Consider the following 20,583-nt stretch of genomic DNA (forward strand, 5'->3'; position numbering starts at 1 on the left):
CTCCTGGGCTCAAGAGATCCTCTCGCCTCGGCCGGGCACGGTGGCTCACACCTGTAATCCCAGCACTTTGGGAGGCCGAGGTGGGTGGATCATGAGGTCAGGAGATCGAGATCATCCTGGCTAATGCAATGAAACCCCATCTCTACTAAAAATACAAAAAAATTAGCTGGGCATGGTGGCGGGCGCCTGTAGTCCCAGCTACTCGGGAGGCTGAGGCAGGAGAATGATGTGAACCCGGGAGGTGGAGCTTGCAGTGAGCTGAGGTCAGGCCACCGCACTCCAGCCTGGGCGACAGAGTGAGACTCTGTCTCAAAAAAAAAAAAAAAGATAATTAATGAAATATTTTGCATTCTTTCTTTTATACCAAAGCTTTGAAATTCAACCTCAGCTTTACACTTAACAGCCGATCTCAGTTGATTCCGCCTCATTTCAAATGCTCAGGAGCCCCCTGTGGCTGGTGGCTGCCACATTGGACAGTGTAGGATCACCCAGACTCTGCCTCAGGTTGTACAATATGACTGGGGAAATCTGCTCATATTTTGCTTCCCATTGGTCACACAAACCTCTCAGCCATGATTCAGTGTCTCCTGACTTGTCCCATGGCCTCCTGAATTGCCTCTTTGAATAATTTCCCATCTCTGTAGTACCTCTGTGACCTCACACAGGTGTTTCTTTTGGTCTGGGAGCCCTTTCAAGTGGGGTTGGAGCTGAGTGCTACAGAGCAGAGAGAATTTGGAAAGGTCAGGAGTCAGGGTGCTGCTGAAAGCCAGGACAGGCAAGGGCACATCAGCTGCTTCCCAGTGGGCTTAGTAGGTGAGTGACTAACTTCTGATGATGGTCATCGTAGCTGCAATTCACTGGGCACCTCCACAAATGCCTGACCTTTAATTCTCACAATAACCCTGTAATGGAGATACATTTCTCCTTTTAATTGTAATCAGTGTTTTCATTGGTAGGGAGACGAAGGTGCAGAGAGGTGAGAGGTACCTTAGTTGATGGGTGGTGAAGCCAAGACTGGGGCCAGGGCTGTCTGACTCCCAGGGCCAGGCCCTTCCCCTCTGTCAGGGTGCTCAGTCTCAGGCTGATGAATGGAAATTATTCCACGGACCCAGGAGCCCTGGAGGCTTGTGAACAGGCCTGTGTCAGGGAAGAAACACTGCATTGGGTGGACAAATCTGGCATGAAATGACACAGCAGAAATCTTGAGAATTCATGCTGTTTATGAAAATCCCCTTGATCACTGTCTAGGCTGTGCTGGTCCCATGCTCTGGGGGCCCAACATCCTTTCAGGGAGACCACAGCTCACCTGTGGGAGCAGCTGGAGCCAGAGCCCAGGCAGCCACGCTTATGGACAGTCCCGAGGAGGCTACTATCCCCTATATTTTGGATAATGATGGAGGGGGTGCTGACAACACCTTCACTGACTGTTGGCTGTCAACTTGCATTTATAATTTGGGAGGGTTCCTGGTTGTCCCTAGGGTAACCTCACTGTTACTACCTGGACTTGCCATCTGCTTTCTTCCATGGAGCCCGCAGAGGTGGCCTAAGAACTCAGGTTACTGGGAAATACTCCCAATTCCAAGCTGTCCATGGGAGAGGTCCTGCTGGTGAGCACCTGGAGGAGAGACGTGTTTAGGGAGATAAAAGTTTGAGCATGGCGTACAAGCCCTTCTTTACGTTTCTCCATTTGTCACTCCACTAGAAGTTCTCTGGGGGCGTCGCCATCATTCATGGCGCAGGCAGCACCGTTTTGAGCTCATCACCCTTGAGCCCTCCAAGCACCCAGTGGTCTTGGCCACCCTGCTTACTGGAAATGCCACCTTTTCCTGCTTGGGGGGCATGTGCCTCCTGGGTCTCATGCCATGTCCTTAGCCCTCATTCTGTCTTGCTCTGTATCTCTTCCTGGGCCAACATTCACATTTGTGGCTTCAGTTGTTCCTCTGGTGAGGACACAGCAAGTTACATCTGTAGCCCTGATCGTGTTTGGATTCAAGTTTTCAAGCATCTGATTAAGATGTGCGTCAACACCTCACAGTAAACAAACCCCCATCAGAACTCACAGCTTCCATCCTAAGCTTGTTCCTCCTTCTCTGTCTTATGGATTCACTATTGCCACCTTCATGCTTCCAGAGGTCCTGTTTGGAAGCCTCCAAGCCATCTTAGCCTCCCCTTTCTTCCCCTCTCTCCATCCAGACAGTCAGCTTGTTCACTCTTCCACTGAGTACCTCTTCTCCTTTATCCTTATTCACTCCTGATACCCCTCCCCTTGGAGTCTGCCTGTCATCCTCTCTTGCCTGGTCTGTTGCCACACCTCCCACTCCTGTCTACTGTTCCCTCCAGACCACTTCTGTTGGCCCAGCCCTGTTTATATCCTTCCCCAACTTTAGGATCTCCCTCCTATCTGAGGGTACAGACCCATCATGCTGGCCTTTGAGATGTGAGATCTCCTGGACATGACTTGTTCTAGATGTCTCTTCTGACATTCCCTTCCCCATCTGCTCCCACATAGCACCATTAATCACAAGTCATACATTTTCTTGCTTCTGGGCTTTTGCTCTTGTGGTTCTCTTTTGGCAATGGGTGACAGAAACTCACCTTGAGCTACCTTAGTTAAAGGGCCGGAGCTGTCTGAGCCTCTGGCTTTGTCAAACCAGGGACTCAAATGTTGCCCTTTGGTTTCTTTACCTGTATATCAGTCAATTCCCTCACCCCGGCTTTCCCCATTGGACAAGAAACATGGCAGCTCTCACCTCCTGAGCCTCCTACCAGCTTTTTCTAGAGGGCCATCCCTCTTAGTTACAGTTTGAAAAAAAATCAGGGAAGGGCTCTGACAGGCTGGGCCTGAATCATGTGATCTCTTCTGGACTAATGAGCTATGGCCAGTGCCTGGGGGACAGGTTGCATGGATGGCAGCGCCCACTAGAGCTACAAGATCAGATTGGAACAGGATAAGGAGGAATTCCCCCAAACAAGAGCAGGGAACTGTTTCCAGAAGAAGAGGGATGTGCTGGGCAGGCAACAAGTTGTGCATGCGTGTGGTTCCCCTCTCTTCTCCCCTTGCTCACACCTTCCCTAGAGGCTGGGCATTCTTTTGGGTTCTCCTAGCATTTGCATGTGGATGGAGTTCCGAATTTTGCAGCTTGTTGCAGCTGTCTCTACATCTGACTCCTTCTCCAGCCTGCTAGCTGGAGAGTGCTCAGCTAGGAAGGTCATACTGGGGACTGGAACTTGCCTTGGATGTCTGGGGACTTTGTCCTCCCCATCAGCAGGCACGGCTACCCTCGATGCCTTGTACCCGTCCTGTTGCTCAGAGGTTTCCCTGCCTTCCCATCCTCCTCAGGCCTGCATCCTGCCAGTGGATTTTCAGAGCTTCCTGGAGACAAGCACACAGCCCAGCCCCGACTAGAGATTCACAACTTTCCTCCCTCCTGGCTTCTCTATTCCCGTACACCCACTAGAGAGTCCTGAGGACTATTAACCTGTCCCCTCATTTAGGGCTGATGTATATATTCAGTGGAAAAGGCAGGGGAGTGGAGGCGAGAATGGGGGACTTCCACCAGAGCTTCTGATACCTCTGATTGCCCCAGGAACCTGTGCTAACCCACAGACGATTCGATCTCCCCTTTATCCTGGTGACAGGGCTTGTGATGAACTGCTCATATTTTATTCCTCAGGAAGTTTTATTGCTATTCCAGAATGGTAGGATTCATTCTAAATGCTTTCTGGGGTGTTCATTTCCCTCTAAACTGGAAATCACTATAATTGCAATGAAAACTCTGACTCAGAATCTGAATCTGCCTTTTCAGTTGCTCTTGCAAAGTTGGTTTAAAAAAAAAAAAAAAAAGGCAGCTATGGGTTAGGAAAGAGCCCATGTGGTGTCCCGGGCAGAGACTGTGTGGTTGACACCTTGAAGAATGGCAGGCCAGCCGTCGAATGGGCCTGGTTGAACCGGACAAAGTGGGCACCCAGCTATTGGCTGCAGGCAGGGGCTGCACAGACCCAAGGCCACCAGAGGGCCTTCCCCAGCCTTCAGCAAACCATACAGCCTATGATGCTGGCCTGGGCAGAGGGCATCTGGCAGAGTGTGGATTTATTTTTGATTATTGTTTTTTTCTAGAAGGTGAAGGGGGCTAACAATAATGAGGGGCTTCTTTATAGGAGGCATGTTCCTAAATATCAGAGAGACTCAAGGTAGGGGCTTTGGAGTCAGATTGACTTGGATTTGAACTGTGGCATTGGCACTCACCTCTCCAAACCTCAGTTATCTGTAAAGTGGGGATAATAATAGACCTGCCCTCCTGGGGTTGCTGGGGTGAGTAAATGAGATGGGGAGTGCATGGGGCTTGGCACAGTGCCGGGTGCACTGCTGGAGTATCCCCCAGTTTTGCTCCTGGACAGGTGGCAGCGAGCAGAGGTGTGTGCTCTTGCCCATTCTACGATGGCAGCTCTTTCAATTCCTCCTCTTCAGTTTGCATAGGCTAGCTCAGGTGTGGGCTTCTGCATCAACCCAGTGGGCTACTGTTGGACTTGAGCTTCCACTCCTGCACAAGGAATTGCATTTCTGTAATTAATTTGAACGTTTTTTTCCATGTGACTTTTCTGAGCTGCTATTGCATGCCAGGCTCCATGCTTGGATCTGGGGATATGCAGTGCTGAGAAAGATGCCCAGGATCTGGGGCCACTCTCTAAAGACACCTGCTGCTGCTGGGAGGGACCCCCTGGGATATGGAGGTTGGTCAAGAAGTCAGGGGCCCTCCTGGAGACCACGGTGTGGACTGTGGTCCTTGGGGCTCTACATTCTGTTGTATCACTCTCCTGGAGGCAGCAGAGCTGGACAGAATCAGACCTCCTGGTTCAGCCCTTATTACTAGAGTGCCTGAAGCTCTCTAGGCCCCAGTTTTTTCCTCTGTAAAGCAGGAATGAAAATCCTGCCCTTGTAGGCTTGCTGTGAGGAGTAAATGAAGGGGAGAGTGTGGGACAGTGCAAAGAAGGTGCTTCATAAGCCATAAATGGGGGCTCACTTCCCTACTCCCCTGGCCCAGCACTCCTGGCAGGAAGGACATCTGCCCTTGGGAGGAGGAGAGGGGACAGTGTTGGTCCCAGCAGCCGTTTCCCATGACTGCAGCCCCACCCCACTGGCGTTGATCATACTATTAGTCCAGTTGTCTGCACCTTCCTCAGAGCCCAAGAGCAGCCCTGGCATTTCCAGGGCCTTCCGGCGGCCTGTGATGGATGGCCCCACGGTCCAGTCCTTGCTTGTGCCAGGCCTGGGCGGGTGCGGTATGTGATGGATCAGACCAAGGATGGTATTTTGGAAGGAAAATTCAAATTATATTTCAGGATAATACCCTGCCTCCCTGGCCCCCACCCTACATCCCATTTGTAATCTGGCCCAAGAGGTTCTGGCAGGAGGTAACGAGTTTGTGATGGATGGGCAGACAGCCCCATTAGGCCTGCAGATCCTGCCTCTTAATTAATATAGATGTGGCTTTAATTTGGGGGCTTAACAGGCATGTTTTCGTGGCGGGGCTCTGTGGGGTTGCAGAGGCCCTGGGCCACCTGTGTTGCTCCTAGCATGGCCGGGCTGCCTGGGCTGGGGTATCCAGCTGTGTCACCACTCCGTTCTTGCAGAGCTCCCCACCTCTACTGACCACCAGCCCCATCTTGAGCAGCATGATGTCCCTGGACATGGAATTGGGAAGCAATGACACCCATTATTTCTGGTGTTTCAGATAGGATAGACATTAATAGCCTCAAGAGCGCAGATAATAGTAAAACGCAGCAAAGTAATTAGGGAATGATGAGCTTTGTGTATTTATCAATTTTGTTTGTTAATATAATTTGTTTAATGATAGGTTTATATAATTTAATCCATACTGGCTGTGTTTAATAACTGGCTTGCTAATTCCTGAAAATGTAACAATAGGCTCTGGCAAAGTGGTAGGATGGGCTCCAGCCCACTAAGTGTGTGTGAGTACAGGTGAGCGTGAACACTGGTGAGTCGGAATACCTGAGCGTGTGTGTGTGAGTGAATGTGTCAGTCAGGGAGGCCTTCCTTTGCACCCAGACTCAGGCCTGGGGCAGAATCCCAGATGCCACCTGACCTGGCACCCACCGGGCTCCGTCACTGGAGGCTCTGTGGCACCCTGGAGCTCGGACAGAGTGAGGTCCCTCTGCAGAAGTGGCGTCGGGAGGCCCACAATGAGGGGTGGTGGCATCTGTGGGCCCCTTGCTGTGGCTTCACTTCCAGCTCTGGTTGCTACTGTCCCTTCAAAGACAGGTTCCCGAGGAAACAAATTAAATCCGAGTAAATATCAGAGAGTAATTATGTAAATTAAATACATAATTTAAAGAACACTTGTCATGAGGTCAGTGGAAAGCTGTGAAGACAGAAGCCTCCCTGTCAGGGCTGCAAGGCACAGATGGGTGAGGGGCGGCAGCCACATTGGAGAGCATGGGCTGCTGTTCCGAGTGGCCTGCCCCTCACATGGGCTCCGTCCCAGGTGCTTCATATCTGTCCTTCCATGTGCCCCTTACGGTGGTCCTACCCCTAGACAGCCTCACTCTGCCCAATTTAGAGGCAGTGGCTGAAGCTCAGGGAACTTAAGAGCCATGCCCAGGCCAGAGATGGCCACCCGTGAGTCCACCTCCCCTGTGGCAGGCCCCCAAACCCAGGCTCTTTCTCCCACAGGGGGGCCACAGCCCTGCCTTGAAGTGGCCTCGCTGAGAGCTAGGCAGCAACTGCTCAGGCTGTGGGGACTCTTGGGCGCAGAGCGGGGCTTCAGGGCTCACTCCAGTGAAGTGGCTCTGTTGCTGTCATCCTTTCTCTGCCTCAGAGACAGGAGACAGTGGGCAGGAGTGGTGGGCTTGGCATGGCTGGGCCCTAGGCCCTGGTCTCAGGGTTTTCTGGCACCCTTGCTGTCCAGAAATGCCACTGTGGCTATCCTATTGCGGGCACACAAGGCCCCACACCCCTCATACCAAAACAGAACCACGCACAGGTCTCCAGCTGGGCTGTTGGGTTCCATGAGGCCTTTGATCCTGACATCCTCTCGGTCTGGAATACTCCCTCTCTTGTCCATGCAGAAAATGCCTCTTCATCCTGCAAGTTCCAACTCCTGACTCTCTGAAGGCTTTCTTGAGACCTTCCCTCTGTCTGGGGAAACAAATCCCTTCTCGTGCACTCCCTGGTGTTCCTAGTACATCCTCAAACACTGTTTTCTTGTCCGTTTCCTGTTGGACTCCCTGACAGAAGGACAGGATCTGATCCTTCTCTCTAGTATCCACAATAGGGCATGGCCTGGTTGGGCACCAGACATAGGCTTGGAGCAAGCCTGAGTGGGTGAGATAGTGTGGGGCAGTCCCATCACCCTGTCACTGAGAGGGTGGGAGTTGTGGGCAGTGACCAGGGCAGGCCCACACACATTCCCCACCAGAGCAGATCCCGAGACACTGCTGGTCCCAGGGATTAGGAGGGCCCATTGGGTGGGTGGGTGACAGCCCCTGGGTGGCCCTCGGACAGGTCTGCAGAGGTGAAACCCAGCCCAGGTTGCTTCCAAGTTAACTCAGTTGGGGCAGCTCTTTCTAGTAGAATGGGCTTTACTCAGAGTGATAATTTACAGAACTAATGAAGATGCTACATTTCACTGTGTAATGTCACTTATTAATACTGATTGCAAATTAACAGCTGGTAATGGCATGCATCACGGTTTCCTCTTGCCATTCTTAAATGCCAGACTCCAGCGTTTGACCAGCCTGCTGCACTGTCTCTCTGGAGTTCTGTATGCCTGCGGTGGCCACTAGGTAGGTCTGGGGTGGGGATGGGGGTTTCCATGTGTTGGTGCACAGAGAGCAGAGCCCCTTATGGTAGACAGATCTGGGGCTGAATCCCAGCTCTGTTCTGAGCCAGTGACTTATCTGTGAAATGGGCATACTCTGGTAATTCCTTATGGGTGCTCAGGCTCAGGTGAAATGTGTGTGCCGGGCACCTACCTCAGCATCGCAAACCAGACCATTGCAAACATGATGGGGTTTACAAACCTGCCTCCTTCTCATCCCTTCTCAGGTGCCTTCAGCTTGTTGGTGAATAAGGTTAAAGACCTCTGGTGGAGTCAGAGGCCCTGGATTTGAGCCCCTTCCTAGGCTGGATAAACTCAGGCAAGACATGAGGGTGTCATGGGGATTAAATTAGACAGTATATGCAAATTACTTCACATAGTGCCTGGCAAGAAGGCAGACCTTGATAAGATGTGCTGTGTCCTAGTAAACTTGGGCTGCCATAACAAATACCTCATGCTGGGGGGCTTAAACAACACACATTTAATTTTCACAGTCTGGAGGCTGAGAAGTTCAAGATCAAGGTGCTGGATCTGACGTCTGGTGAGGGCACTCTTCCTAGTTTGCAGTTGGCCATCTTCTCTCAGTGTGTACACCTGGTAGAGAGAAAAAGATCTCGAGTCTCTTATTTTCTTATAAGGCCACTAATTCCAACCAGGAGGTCTCTACCCTTATGACCCTAGTTACCTCCCAAAGCCCCCTCTTCTAATACCATCACATTGAGGGTTAGGATTTTAACACATGAATTTTGGGGGAGCACAAACATTCAGTCTGTAACATGCTGTTACGATTATGGCATCATTGGTTTGGCCATACCATGGAGAGACGTCATCGGGCTGTGGCATTAACAAAATCCAAAGGCATCAGCTTTGGAGTCCCTGGAAATTCACATGTGGCTGTTTGGACAAACACTTGGAAATTACTTCTCTAGATTTGCTTCTCTACTTAAATGAAAGAGGGATCCAGAAAAATACCCAGAGCTCCTTCAAAGCAATGATGTGGGTTGTTCCTCTGTGTTCTGAAGGAGGAGCTCAACTTCTCTGGCCTTCAGTTTTTCCATCTTTCGTGATATGGTTAGCCTTCCTAACAAGCCACAGAGAGGGAGAAAAGAAACGAAGCATTGAAGAATCCAGCAGCTCAGGGAGAGGGCACCAAGCACCCAAGGACTGGAGGCGAGCCTCCCGCTGGGCGCCTTCGGCTGGGGTCTTGCTCCTGCCCTGAGGGGCCTGTTGATGCAGGAAAGAAGCTTGTGGGGAAATGCCATGCTGATTCCTTGTCCTGAAAAAATGGCGTCAAAACAGCAGGACTCTGAAAACCATCCCTGCAAATCATAGAGGAAGAACTGCTAAAATCATTACCAAATACCTCGTAAGTGAAAGGTGACAGGAAAATCAAACTTTATTTGTGAAAATTCTAAAAATCATTAGCATATTATGGATTCCTTAAAAATATGATCTCACTCAGTTGATGGAAGGGAATTGTAAATCAAAGGGCCTATTTATTGCAGTGGGAACAAGGGACCTGCCAGATTAAAAGAAAATATTGAAGGAGCCAGAGATTTGAAACATGAAAGACAGTAGCAGATAAACACTATGGAATTTTATCCAAATACTGGAACCCAACTTGGAACACAAGTTGGTGAAGAATTATTTTATAAAGTCATTTTCATCATAACATGTGTAAAATGCAAATCTTGATAATTATGTAAATTAGTTACTTGGCATAATTTACTTAATTCAAAGCACTTAATGTAGCGTGGTATGTTTTTTCCAAAGTGCCAGAGTAGATGTTTATTTTAAATTGTTTTTAATCTCGATCTTCCAGCCTGATTATTTAAAATGTTTTTCCCTGTGTTTGTTTTTTAAATGGAAAGGAGTAGAACTTTGTGGGAAATCGGAACGTGGTTGGATCAGCCAAAGCCTTCCATTGTCAGTGCCCCAGGCAGGGGGTGTGGGTACGGCTCATTCAAGGTCCCTGTGTCTGAAACAGCACACATGTGAACACACAGTGTGAACGTGCCCATACGGAGTCATCCAGACCACCCACTCCCTTTCCTGAAGCTGCCCTTATGTGGCTCTGTGGCTGGTTCTGAAACCTGTCTGAGCAGAAGGCTCCTAGGTACTATCAGCCCTTATTAGAGGCAGAAACTTGTTTCCTTTCTCAAAGAGTTTTCAATGACAGACCTTCCCCTTCAAGCCACTTTACAACTTTGGAATTTCCATGATCACAGAAGGGAGAGATGACCTTTTTAGTTTTCTATTGTGTCACCCAATTGTCAGGATGGCACCTCCCTTCTTGATGAGACTCTAGAACAAGAGAGATGATTTGTTCATTTGGGAGCCCTTTTGGGGGCGTTCCCTGCACTTATGAGAAGGTTGGAAGGGAGCTGACAGCCGCTGAACATCTATTTTGCACTGTGCCAGCTGTGATGTATGCCCCTCATTGAAGGATCTAAGGCCTCCTAGGAGGAAGGTGGGGTTGGCTCTGCTTTGCAGGTGAGAAAATGGGCTCAGAGAGGTGGTTGCCCAGGATCACCCAGATAGTGAACCCAGGCTTGTGCTTATTCTGTGCACCCCTGGGGGAGCAGGGCAATGGGGCTGCTGCTTTGTGCCTTTTCCTAAGCTGTGAATCTCAGACCACCATGGAAGACAGTGGGGGTTTTTTTTTTTTGACAAGTAAAAGTTATGTTTTTATGATATACAACATGTTTTGATATAGACATACATTGTGGAATGGCTAAATCAAGGTAATCAACATATGCATTATCTCACATGCTTTTTTTTTTGTGGTGAGAACACTTAAGATTGACTCTTTCATGAATTTTCGAATATGCAATATATTGTTATTAACTGTAGTCAAGATTTATACAATAGATCACTTGAACTTATCCTCTTGCCTAGTTGAAATTTCACCTCGTTTGACCAACATTTCCCCAGTCCCCTAACTCCCCAGCTTCTGGTAACCACCGTTCTATTCTCCATTTCAAGTTAAACTTTTTCACATTCCACTTGTAAGTGAGATCATGCAGTATTTGTCTTTCTGGGTTTGGTTTATTTCACTTAGCATAATCTGCTCCAGGCTCATGCACATTGTTGCAAATGACAAGATTTCCTTCTTTTCAAAGGCTGAAGAGCATTCCATTGTGCATGTACACCACGTTTTCTTCATCCATCTATCGGCTGGCGAACACCTAGGCTGATTCCCTGTCTTGGCTATTGCAGAGTGCTGCAAGGAGCACGGGAGTTTTAATACAGGTTTTATTATGATTTAAGTATGGCAAGGCCAATACATTAGGAGATGACTACCATTGAAAAGATCATTTGTTATACTTGCAGATTCCCAGAGACGAGGGCCTGCCTTGCCAGCGGGTGCCACAGGGAAGCAGAAGGGAGGAGGGGGGAAACTGTGGGCAAGAGTCGGCTGTGCTTTCCATGGGGAGGAACAGGCAAGGCAGAGTAGGCGGGCTTAGGGTTGGCTGATGGGAATAAGCCCAGTGGGCTCTGGGGCATAGGGTTGTCCCTGGTTGTCTGGTACCTGGCCCTGGGGTGATTGGGACAAGTGTATAGTGTCCCTGAGTGTGAGATCCCAATATAAAATGTGCTTGGGGTTCTGGGCTCTGGATTAGTTGGTTTGCAGATAAAAGGCAAGCTCTAGAGCAAGTTGCTTACTAACCCAGGGAGAGACAGGCCCTCCAGGGTAAGCAAGGCCCCAGATGTCAAAGCATCAAAAGGTAAAAGATGTAAGGAAGGGGTCCAGTTTTAGTCTTCTGCATATGGCTAGCCAGTTATCCCAGCCCCACTTAGTGATAGGGAGTCCTTTCCCCATTGCTTGTTTTTGTCAACTTTGTTGAAGATCAGATGGTTGTATGTGTGCAGCTGTATTTCTGGGTCCTCTTTTCTGTTCCATTGGTTTATGTGTCTATTTTTGTACCAGCACCCCTATGCTGTTTTGGTTACTGTAGCCTTATAGTATATTTTGAAGTTAAGTATGTGATGCCTCCAGCTTCATTGTTTTTGCTTAGGATTGTCTTGGCTCTTCAGGCTTTTTTGGTTCCATATGATACACTCTGAAACTAAAATAAAAGTTAAATAAATAAGTTCATATCTTTGGGAAAATGATATGGTTAATACAGAGGGTGGAGGTTTTTGGGGTGAGGGATGGGATGTCAATCTGGAGGACCTCAGGGCCGGGCCTACCATGAGTGTTGTCCCTCCCAGAAAAGACTCTCCCAGATGAGACCTTGGGCAAGAAGACTTAGAGCAGTGGCCCTGTGCTGCTGAAGCTGGTGGGACACCATCATTCTACTCACCTGAATGCAGCCCTTGCCTAGGCTCTGGGGGACCTTGTCACCCCACGACGGGGGAGGCCTGCTTCCACTTTTACCAACAGCTGCTGGATGTGCCATACCTTTGCTGAATTGCCCCTGGGCCTGCTTGGTACCCCTCTGACTTCCACAGAGAGTCATCTACATGGATCGATTGCAGGGAATTCATTTATTTATGAAATACTCTCTGCAAATGGAACACATTCTGGCAATAGGAGGTGCTCAAGAAGTGGCAGATGGGAGCCACTCCTTTCTTCAGGGTCAGCGTCAGTCTTACCCTCAGGACCCAGAGCTCCTCCAGGACAGGGCTGTGAAGTTTTAAAATTCTGCTCTTCTGGAACCAAGCATAGGGCCTGGCCCAGGACAGTGCTCAGGAAATATGTGAGGAAGGAAGGAAGAGGGCGGGAACGGAGGAAGAGGAAATGCATAGCTGAGAAGCCGAGGTGTGAGGTATGTGGAGGTGAGGCTCCAGATGGATTCCAGCGGGCAGAGGGCAAGGGTATCCCCCGTGATTGGAGCCACAGCGGGTAGTTCTTTGGGTTCTCTTGGAAACAGCAGATCCTGCCAACCATCACACCTGCTCTGCTTGCAACAACTATGGTGACGTTAGGAGCTGGTGGTGGGAGGGGAATGTGCAATGAAAGAGGAGAGGAGGCTGGGCAGGGCTCTTAGAAATGAACTTGAATTATGGGTAAACTACATCTGGGAAGAAATTCAAAGCATATCTTTGGGGGCTCAGATAGGAAAGAAGTAAAAAAAAAAGAAAGTCTGTGGAATCAAAGTTGTGTCTCAGCCTTTGGAAAATTTGCCAATAATCCAAAAACACTTCTAACTGTGAACTTCTCCTGGGTGTGAGCTGGCAGCATTCATACATATATATGTACATTACAGATGGTAAAATATTCTCTATAAGTACTCTCAGTGCCTGGGCCTTTCTCAGAAATTGAAAATAGTAGGGGAAGCAATTTGAAATGTCTTCTTTCACTTCAATTACATTTCAGAAAGAAAGTATTGAAAATACCCAGTATTAAAAATACTATCTGATATTTTTCAGAGGGAGTGGAGGGATAGTCACAGTTATAACCTTAGATTTTTGAAAAAATGATTTTCCCGACTTCCATTCCTTACTAAGTAGGGCTTTGCCTCCGCCTGATACGTGGTCATCATGTGGCTGCTGAAGTCACGCTGGGCTTCAGGCAGGTTCCCGCTGTGGTTCAACTTGATTCCATAAACTTTTACTGTTTCTGACTCTGTACTAGGCACCAAGCCTTGGGGTTTGATAAAGAACACAAATGAGAAAGGCCTAGCTCCTGTTACCCATATATTATGATGCAATGTTGTTAATATTATTTAATATTATTAAATTTGAAGGAGGCATGAATTTCAACTTGAGGACCTGAGATGGCCTCAGAGGGGAAGTTTGAATTGGGTCTTGATGGAGGAGTAGGGCTCTGTAAATTTCAAATTGGGAGCATCCCAGTGGAGGGTGTGTGTGTGTGTATGGAGGATGTCCAGGAGTGGGCAAAGAGCTTCTTTTTTTTGGAGCCCAAGGTACATGGTTTGAGCAGGTCATGGTAGAGGCAGGTGATGAATGTTAAAACAAATAGAAAATGCTGTTAGGCATGGTGAAACCCTTTCTCTACTAAAAATACAAAAATTAGGCGGGTGTGATGGCAGGCATCTGTAATCCCAGTTACTCTGGAGGCTGAGGCAGGAGAATTGCTTGAACCTGGGAGGTGGAGGTGGCAGTGGGCTAAGATTGCGCCACTGCATTCCAGCCTGGGCAACAAAAGAGAGACTCCGTCTCAAAAAAATGGGATTAGGACCACAGTCTCTTAGGTACTCAAAATGTCTGGAGTCTATTTTGTGCACAATAATGAAGTCTTTAGAAGACTTTTTGTTTGTAACTTGATTGACTGATAATTTTGAGGGTATTAATTTCTTGGCAACTCTTACATAAATTGTGTTACTTGTTGAAGGTTTAGAGGAGGGCTGTATTGTGAGCAGATGTAATCTCAAGAGAGAAAATTATTGTGGAATGTGTTAGAGGGCAGATGCTAGGATCGGGGACCCTGCAGGACACTGTTGCATGAATCCTAGGGAGGAGGTGATAGTGCTGAACCTGAGAAGGGAGAGTGGAACTCAGAAAATGGAACTCGGAAAATGTTTAGGAGGAGAAGTTGAAAGGCTTCCGCCAGTCCAGGATGTGGGCCTCGTTAGTACATGTGTGGTGATGCTCTTCTTAGACATGTGAGAACAGATATTGCAGGTAGTACCAGGGGGAAGTTCAGGACTAGTGGGAATGTGACTGGGAGTGTGTGAGGGAGGAGAAGGGGAAGCGGGTGGGAGCAGAGGGGCGTATCATTGTGCTTGCAAGTCCAGGGGGAGAGGGTATTAGGCAGGGCTGCAGGCTAGATGCTAGAGAACCGTGGAAGACAAAGACCGAGGAGGGCCCCTGTTTGTTGATGACTTTGGCAGGAGCTTTAGAGCAGAGTCATGGAGCCTGATGCAGGGGGAGAGGGCTAGTGGCCGGGATGTGCTGGGCAAGCAGGGCTAGGCGTCAGAAAGCTGGTGTGGAGGCAGGGAGGAACCTGTGTCCTCTCCTCCCCATGGGTGGTCCCTGGTGCCCACTGACCCTCAGCTTCCTTTCCTGGCAGTTCCACAGTCCAGCCTTGTCATGGGGCGAGCAAGGATCTTCTTCATTTGATGTCAAAGATGCTTCATTCTGGAACTTTCTGTGTACTGTTTCCCTCTCCTGGAATGTTCTTCCCAAGGGTTTTCCAGAGCTGCTTCTCCTCACGGAGGCAGGGTCTTTCCTATCCCACTCTGAAGTCCCCTCCAGGCCAGCATTTATTTCTTTGGCTCTTCTCACTGTTAGAAATTATCTCGTTGTCTTTCCTGCTGTTGATTTGTTCTGGTTTGTTCTCGGCCTCTGAAATGTTAAGTTCTGTGATACAAGAACCCCAGGGGCTTATTCAGTTTTGTTTTCCCATACCCAGGGGAGAGACAGATACAGAGTGCTCAGTGAGTACTGGGGGAAGAAGGAACGGGTGAGTGCTGGCAGGACTCTGGCAAGCTTGGGTATTGGGAAGGCCTGGTGACGGGGCCCCTGAGAACCCACAGAGGGTGCAGCGAGGCTGGCAGGCAGAGAGGCGATGTCAAGGCCTGACATGGGCACCGTCACCTTGCATTCCTCGCAGGAGTGGACTGGCCCATGCTCCCCAAGCTTCCTCCTTTCTCTAAGGCACAGGACTCCTCTCTAGGGAGCTCCTCCCTATCCCCGCAGTGTCCAGTGGCCTTTTCCAGAGTCCATGCCTCTCCTGGCTGCCTGGAGACCCAGTGGCCATTGCCTTTCTCATGCCCGTTCTGGATCAGGTTAATGTGAGGCCTGACAAGGCCTCAGTCAGCAACCTTCCCCAGGGGCGGGTGGAGGTGCGTGTGGTTGGTGGAAGCTGCATTGGTGATGGTGGGTAGGGCTGGCCAGTGTGTATAGTGAGCTTGCTGGGGAGGCCCTGGAACAAAGTCCAGAGCCCTGTGGGAGCCAAGGGATTCCAGGGGAGGGGCGCTCACTCTGTGACCCAGTGGGGGAAACCCCAGATCTGTTCATTGTCTACCCTCTTGGGGAATTCTCTGTGAGCAGCAGCAGCAGTCAGGTTTTTTTGGGGGTGGGGGATAGGGTAGGGTGGAATTACAAATTCGGTTTCTTGAAGGGAGAAAAGGACTTTGTGGGAGAAGTGGGCTTCCGTGGCCCCATTCCTGGAGAGTGGCAGGAGGGCTGCAGCACGGCCTTGGGCTCCCCACTGTTACTCTGCCTCCAGCCTCACCCCAAGTGCAGCTGGACAGAAGCTTCAGGGAAAGGAGGCTGAGAGTTGACCTTGTCAGCCAACTGGGAGCAGGTGGTGGTAGCCAGGGGCTGTGGTCCCTCAGGAACACGAACACTGGCTTCAGCTGGCATCACTGATTTCAGGCGTGAGGAGCCACTGCTGGCAGGGAGCTTAAACTCTCTCTGATGGATTGTAAACCCTCAGCCCCATTAGGGGCTGCTGGAACAAAAGCCAGAAATGCAGCAGTGGGAGGTGAAGAGGAGCTCTGAGGGCTTGTGTCCTCCCATATTGCATGTTCTCATGTACTCAGGTTGCCAAGACAGTTGCTACCTGCCCATGGCATCTCCTGTTCCCTGAAGAAATGAAATAGTCCTATGGGTTGAGATGGTTTTAGGTAGAGGGAGCTCAGAGAAGGGACTGAAGGAGACTTTAACCCCAGCCTGAGAGGACTGGCCATGCTGGCATGAGGCATAAGGTCCCTGGGGCCACATGTGTGTCCCTACCAGACTCATGGACTTATGCAAGCCCTCATGGTACATAGACATGGAGAAAGGTATGCTCTGTAGACATGGCCAGTCTCTGCCATTTTAAAGACTTGCAGTGGCCTTAGAAGATGCCGGAAGGAGCAGAAGCTTATAAATGACAGGTCTCAGGATCCCACCTTCATGCCCATCATGCAGCTGTGCTTGGATCCGGGTCACAACCAAGGCCATGGGCCATGAGGACCACTGGTGTTCTAAGGAAGGGACAGGGCTGCAGAAGCTCCCTGTGGACATGTGGCCTCATCCTGGGGCTGACTAGCACTTAGCCCTGTGTGGACAGTTCCACAGGTAAGCTGTGGCAGGGCAATTTTTAAAGGCAAAGGTGTTGCTCTTTCACTTAACGTTTTCATAAGCTATACCAGATACAGTGCATCTGATGACCTTGATCTATCAGTTTGTTATTGCTGGGAAACAAACGATCCCAAAACTTAGTGGCTTAGAACAGCAGTCATTTATTATTTTTTATGAGTCTATAGGTCAACTGGGCAGTTCTTCTCTGGGCTTGCTCGTGCATCTGAGTTCGGCTGGCTTGCAGCTGGGGATGGCTGCCTGGGTGCCTGCCTCACTCTCCTCTGTGTGTCCACATTCCTCCAGCAGCTGACCTGGGGATATTCTCATGGTGGTGGCATGGTCTAAGAGTGGAAATGGAAATGCACAAATGCTTTTTTCAAACCTCTGTGTGCATCAAGTTTACTACTGTCCCATAATCAAAGCGGGTCACTTGGCCGAGGCCGGAGCTGGAGCTGGAGGAGTCCTCACAGTGAGAGAACAAAAAGCCTGAGATTAGGAGCCTTTGCCAGGGGCCTGAAGGCAGCCAGTCTCCCATATTTAGGAATATCGTTTACACCACACTAGTTAAAGGTGGTTTCTCCAGGCAGTACCAGGCAATAGGACTTTCTGTGATGAGCAATCTCATATGATTTATATCTGTGCTGTCCAACATGGTAGCCACCAGCCAGATGTGGCTGTTGAGTACTTGAAATGTGGCTAGTGCACCTGAGGAGCTGAGCATGTAATTGTGTTTCTCTTCAATTAATTGAAGTTTTAATGGCCATATATGGCTAAAAGTTGTGTTATGTACAGTCCAGATCCAGGGGGAACCCCTCATTGGCACCCGTGGAAGGCTGTTATGTGCCCAGCACAGCTGCCCACTGCTGGTTTTGGTGTGGGTGGCCGCTGGGTGCTGAAATGTCCTCCAGCTTATGATGGACAGATTTGCATTGTGCTGTGCTCCAGAGAGGGCAGGACTGGGGCTGACACCAGCGCTTGTGTTTCTGGTTGGGGCTCCTGAGCCATCTCTGCACGCTTGCTCTGCTACTCCCTCTAATTGGTTAAGAAGAGGTCTTTATCTTCTTCACCTTTTCTTTCAAGAAGCTTGGGAGCTACAGATCTGCATAGCCCTGAACAGGCTGATGGAGACTGAATTGCCTCTCTGGGAACCCAAAGGGTGTTGACAGCCTGGGGCTTGTGTGTTGGGGGCCTGGAGCGCCGGTGCAGGTGTAACGCACTGTATTGTCCTCAGTTGGCTACCTTTCCTCACTTTGGGGGAGCCCTGTGCTGGCCACTTCATCCCGGCCCTGGGGCTGGCTCTCCTTCCTGTCTGACACAGTGGGAAGAGCAACACCGAGACCCCTGTGCTTTGTGAAGCCAGTGGGTTAGGTCACATGGCTGTGCTCCAGGGACCAGGCTGCTGATGGACAAGGGGCCAGCTGAGGACATGGTTGGATGGTCACACATTTGCCATCTCTAGAGAGCCCCAGGGTTCTCATTTGTATGCTACTGTGCCCTCCCCATGCACCACCAGGAGGTGGGCTCCCTGTACTCCCAGGTGCAGGCTCCTGAGACACAAGCAGGTGGCCTGCACAGGAAGTGTGGTTCCTCAGAGTCCCAGGAAAATGGTAGTTGGCGATTTTCATCCCCATTTGACAGAGAGCCCTTCAGGCTCAAAGGGGATGGTGATTTGCCTGAGGGCTTCAGGGACTGCACTGAGTCCTAGGTGTCAGGGTTCCTGGCAGGTGCTGAGGCCCTACCTAGTCCAGGGCTTTCCCCCTGCAGTGGGAAGGGGGTCCCTGTGCACAGCTCCCAGCACCCTCATTACGATGGCCATAGTGCTCACTTGGCATGAGTGTAGACCAGGAAGTTTGCAAAATGAGTACAGAGAGAGTTTTGGAGAGGGACTGGTCAGGAGCAAAACCTGGTTGAACTAACACTGTTTATTTGGATTTCGATCTTGGTGACTGCATGGGCCAGGCCGTGCCTGTGGGCATCCCAGGACATGGGGACAGTGAAGCTTGTGGATCTGGGCAGACCTAGAGTGTCCTTTGGAGGGTGCGACTCAGGCATGGGTCTTGCTTATGGGAGGTGAAATGCAAGGATGGGCCAGATGCAAGAAACATCCCAGGCTGTGAAAAAATGGTCTGTGGATTGAGACTCTGGGCTGCACATGACCCACCTTTGGCAAGCAAAGGCATTCACTGGCTCATGAAACTGGAAATTCGGGAGAAACAGGCTTCAGCCTCACATGGACCCAGGGGCTGAAATGACATCGTCAGGACCATGTCTTACTCTCAGACCTGCCTGCCTCTGTTCCTGGGCATGTCTCTTTTTGGGAAAGCCAAATGGCTTCTACAAGGCTGCTGCTAAGAGATGATTTTGGCACTGGTTGAAAAAACTTTAGCACCCTCAGGCCTCACAAGGATAGGTTTGTAGCAGTGTGCAGTGCAACTATGTTGGCTTCCAGGTTCCTTCTTGTTGAATCTTCCATCCCTGGGTGGTTTGTGCCTACAGGCCTCTCTCCCAGTGATCGCCAGCGTGCCAGGATGGGCTCTCTTTGTACCTCCTTGAACCCCCCGCTCATCCCTGATCCAGTCAGGATGTGGGCTTCTGACTGGACTTGGAGTGAGAGTCACTCCAGCTGGAAACAGGCAGGAGGAATGTTTCATCCAGGAAAATCAGGTCCCTGAAGCCAGATGGGGTCCCACACCTCAGGGCTGGGGTGCCGTGGTGCAGGCTGTACATTTGCAGGATTGGTGCAGGGACTGAGGGCTTGAACTGCCCATCTACTGAGGCCAGGCCCACTCCAGTCAGTGGCCTCAACTCGCCATGGTTGGCCAAGGAGCCTCATGTGGGGAGCAGAGGGAGTTGGAGGGGACTGGGGATGTCAGGCCCAGGGACCCCCAGCAAATGTGGCCTGAAGGCCAGAATTGCTGTGATTGGGCCCATATAGGGAGAGAAAGAGAGCTTGTCATGAATCAAGGGCACGTTCTGGCCATAGGAGCTGTTGGATGGCATCCAACCTGTTGGAAGACAGCCAGCCAAGGCTGGACACTGGTGGGCGCGACTGAGTCTACGCCGGTGTCCTCCAACCTCTGTTTAGGGGAATCCCTGAGGCAGACTTGGACCCTTGTTTTTCGCGGTGGCCTGCAGGGGTGGAACGTGTTGGAGTTAGACACCCTCCCTGGTGCATTCCCACTTAAAGGTGATTTTTCTCCTCCTCCTCTTCTCCCACTGCTCAGATATCCGTGGGCTTCAAAGCTTTCTGGACCAGGCCTCGCGGCTGGGCCTTGACGTCTCTTTACAAAAGGTGGACAAGAACATTAGCCACGTATTCACCAGCCTCTTCACCACGATGAAGACAGAGGAGCTGAATCGCTACCGGGACACGCTTCGTCGCGCCATCCTGCTGCTCAGCCCGCAGGGAGCCCACTCCTTCATCAATGAGGTAGGTCGTGGGGGCCTGAGGCCTCAGGGGCCTGGTGCCCAGGGCTCTGCAGAAGATGGCTCAGGTGGGCTGTAGGGCACAGTCGTCTTATGCACGGCCTAAACGGACATGGAGACACTTGGGTGCTCGGCCTACAGCACACAGCCTGTGAGGGGGGATTCTCTGAGCACTGCTTGGCTCCTGATTGTTCCCTAACAGGTGACTCAAGGCCTGCCCAGCCTCTGAGAAGCTGTGGGGAGGCTGATGGGAAGCCTGTTTGCAAGTCACTGCCAGAGATTTCTGAGGCAAGACTCAGGCCTTTTTTTTTTTTTTTTTTTCCCTTTTTAATTTTCCTCT

The 20,583-nt window shown here is 50.3% G+C and overlaps 1 protein-coding gene across 1 annotated transcript in view; it reads left to right on the plus strand.

Moving 5' to 3' along the window:
• The window catches only part of GRID1 (glutamate receptor, ionotropic, delta 1), a 786,384-nt gene that overhangs the window by 203,347 nt on the left and 562,454 nt on the right, over positions 1 to 20,583 (plus strand). The window contains exon 7 of the mRNA XM_011950437.1: positions 20,042 to 20,247. Coding sequence (XP_011805827.1) covers positions 20,042 to 20,247 — 206 coding nt within the window. The remainder of the gene's footprint in view (positions 1 to 20,041; positions 20,248 to 20,583) is intronic.

The sequence above is a fragment of the Colobus angolensis genome, unplaced genomic scaffold, assembly GCF_000951035.1.
Source record: "Colobus angolensis palliatus isolate OR3802 unplaced genomic scaffold, Cang.pa_1.0 Scaffold307, whole genome shotgun sequence".
Classification (NCBI taxonomy): domain Eukaryota; kingdom Metazoa; phylum Chordata; class Mammalia; order Primates; family Cercopithecidae; genus Colobus; species Colobus angolensis.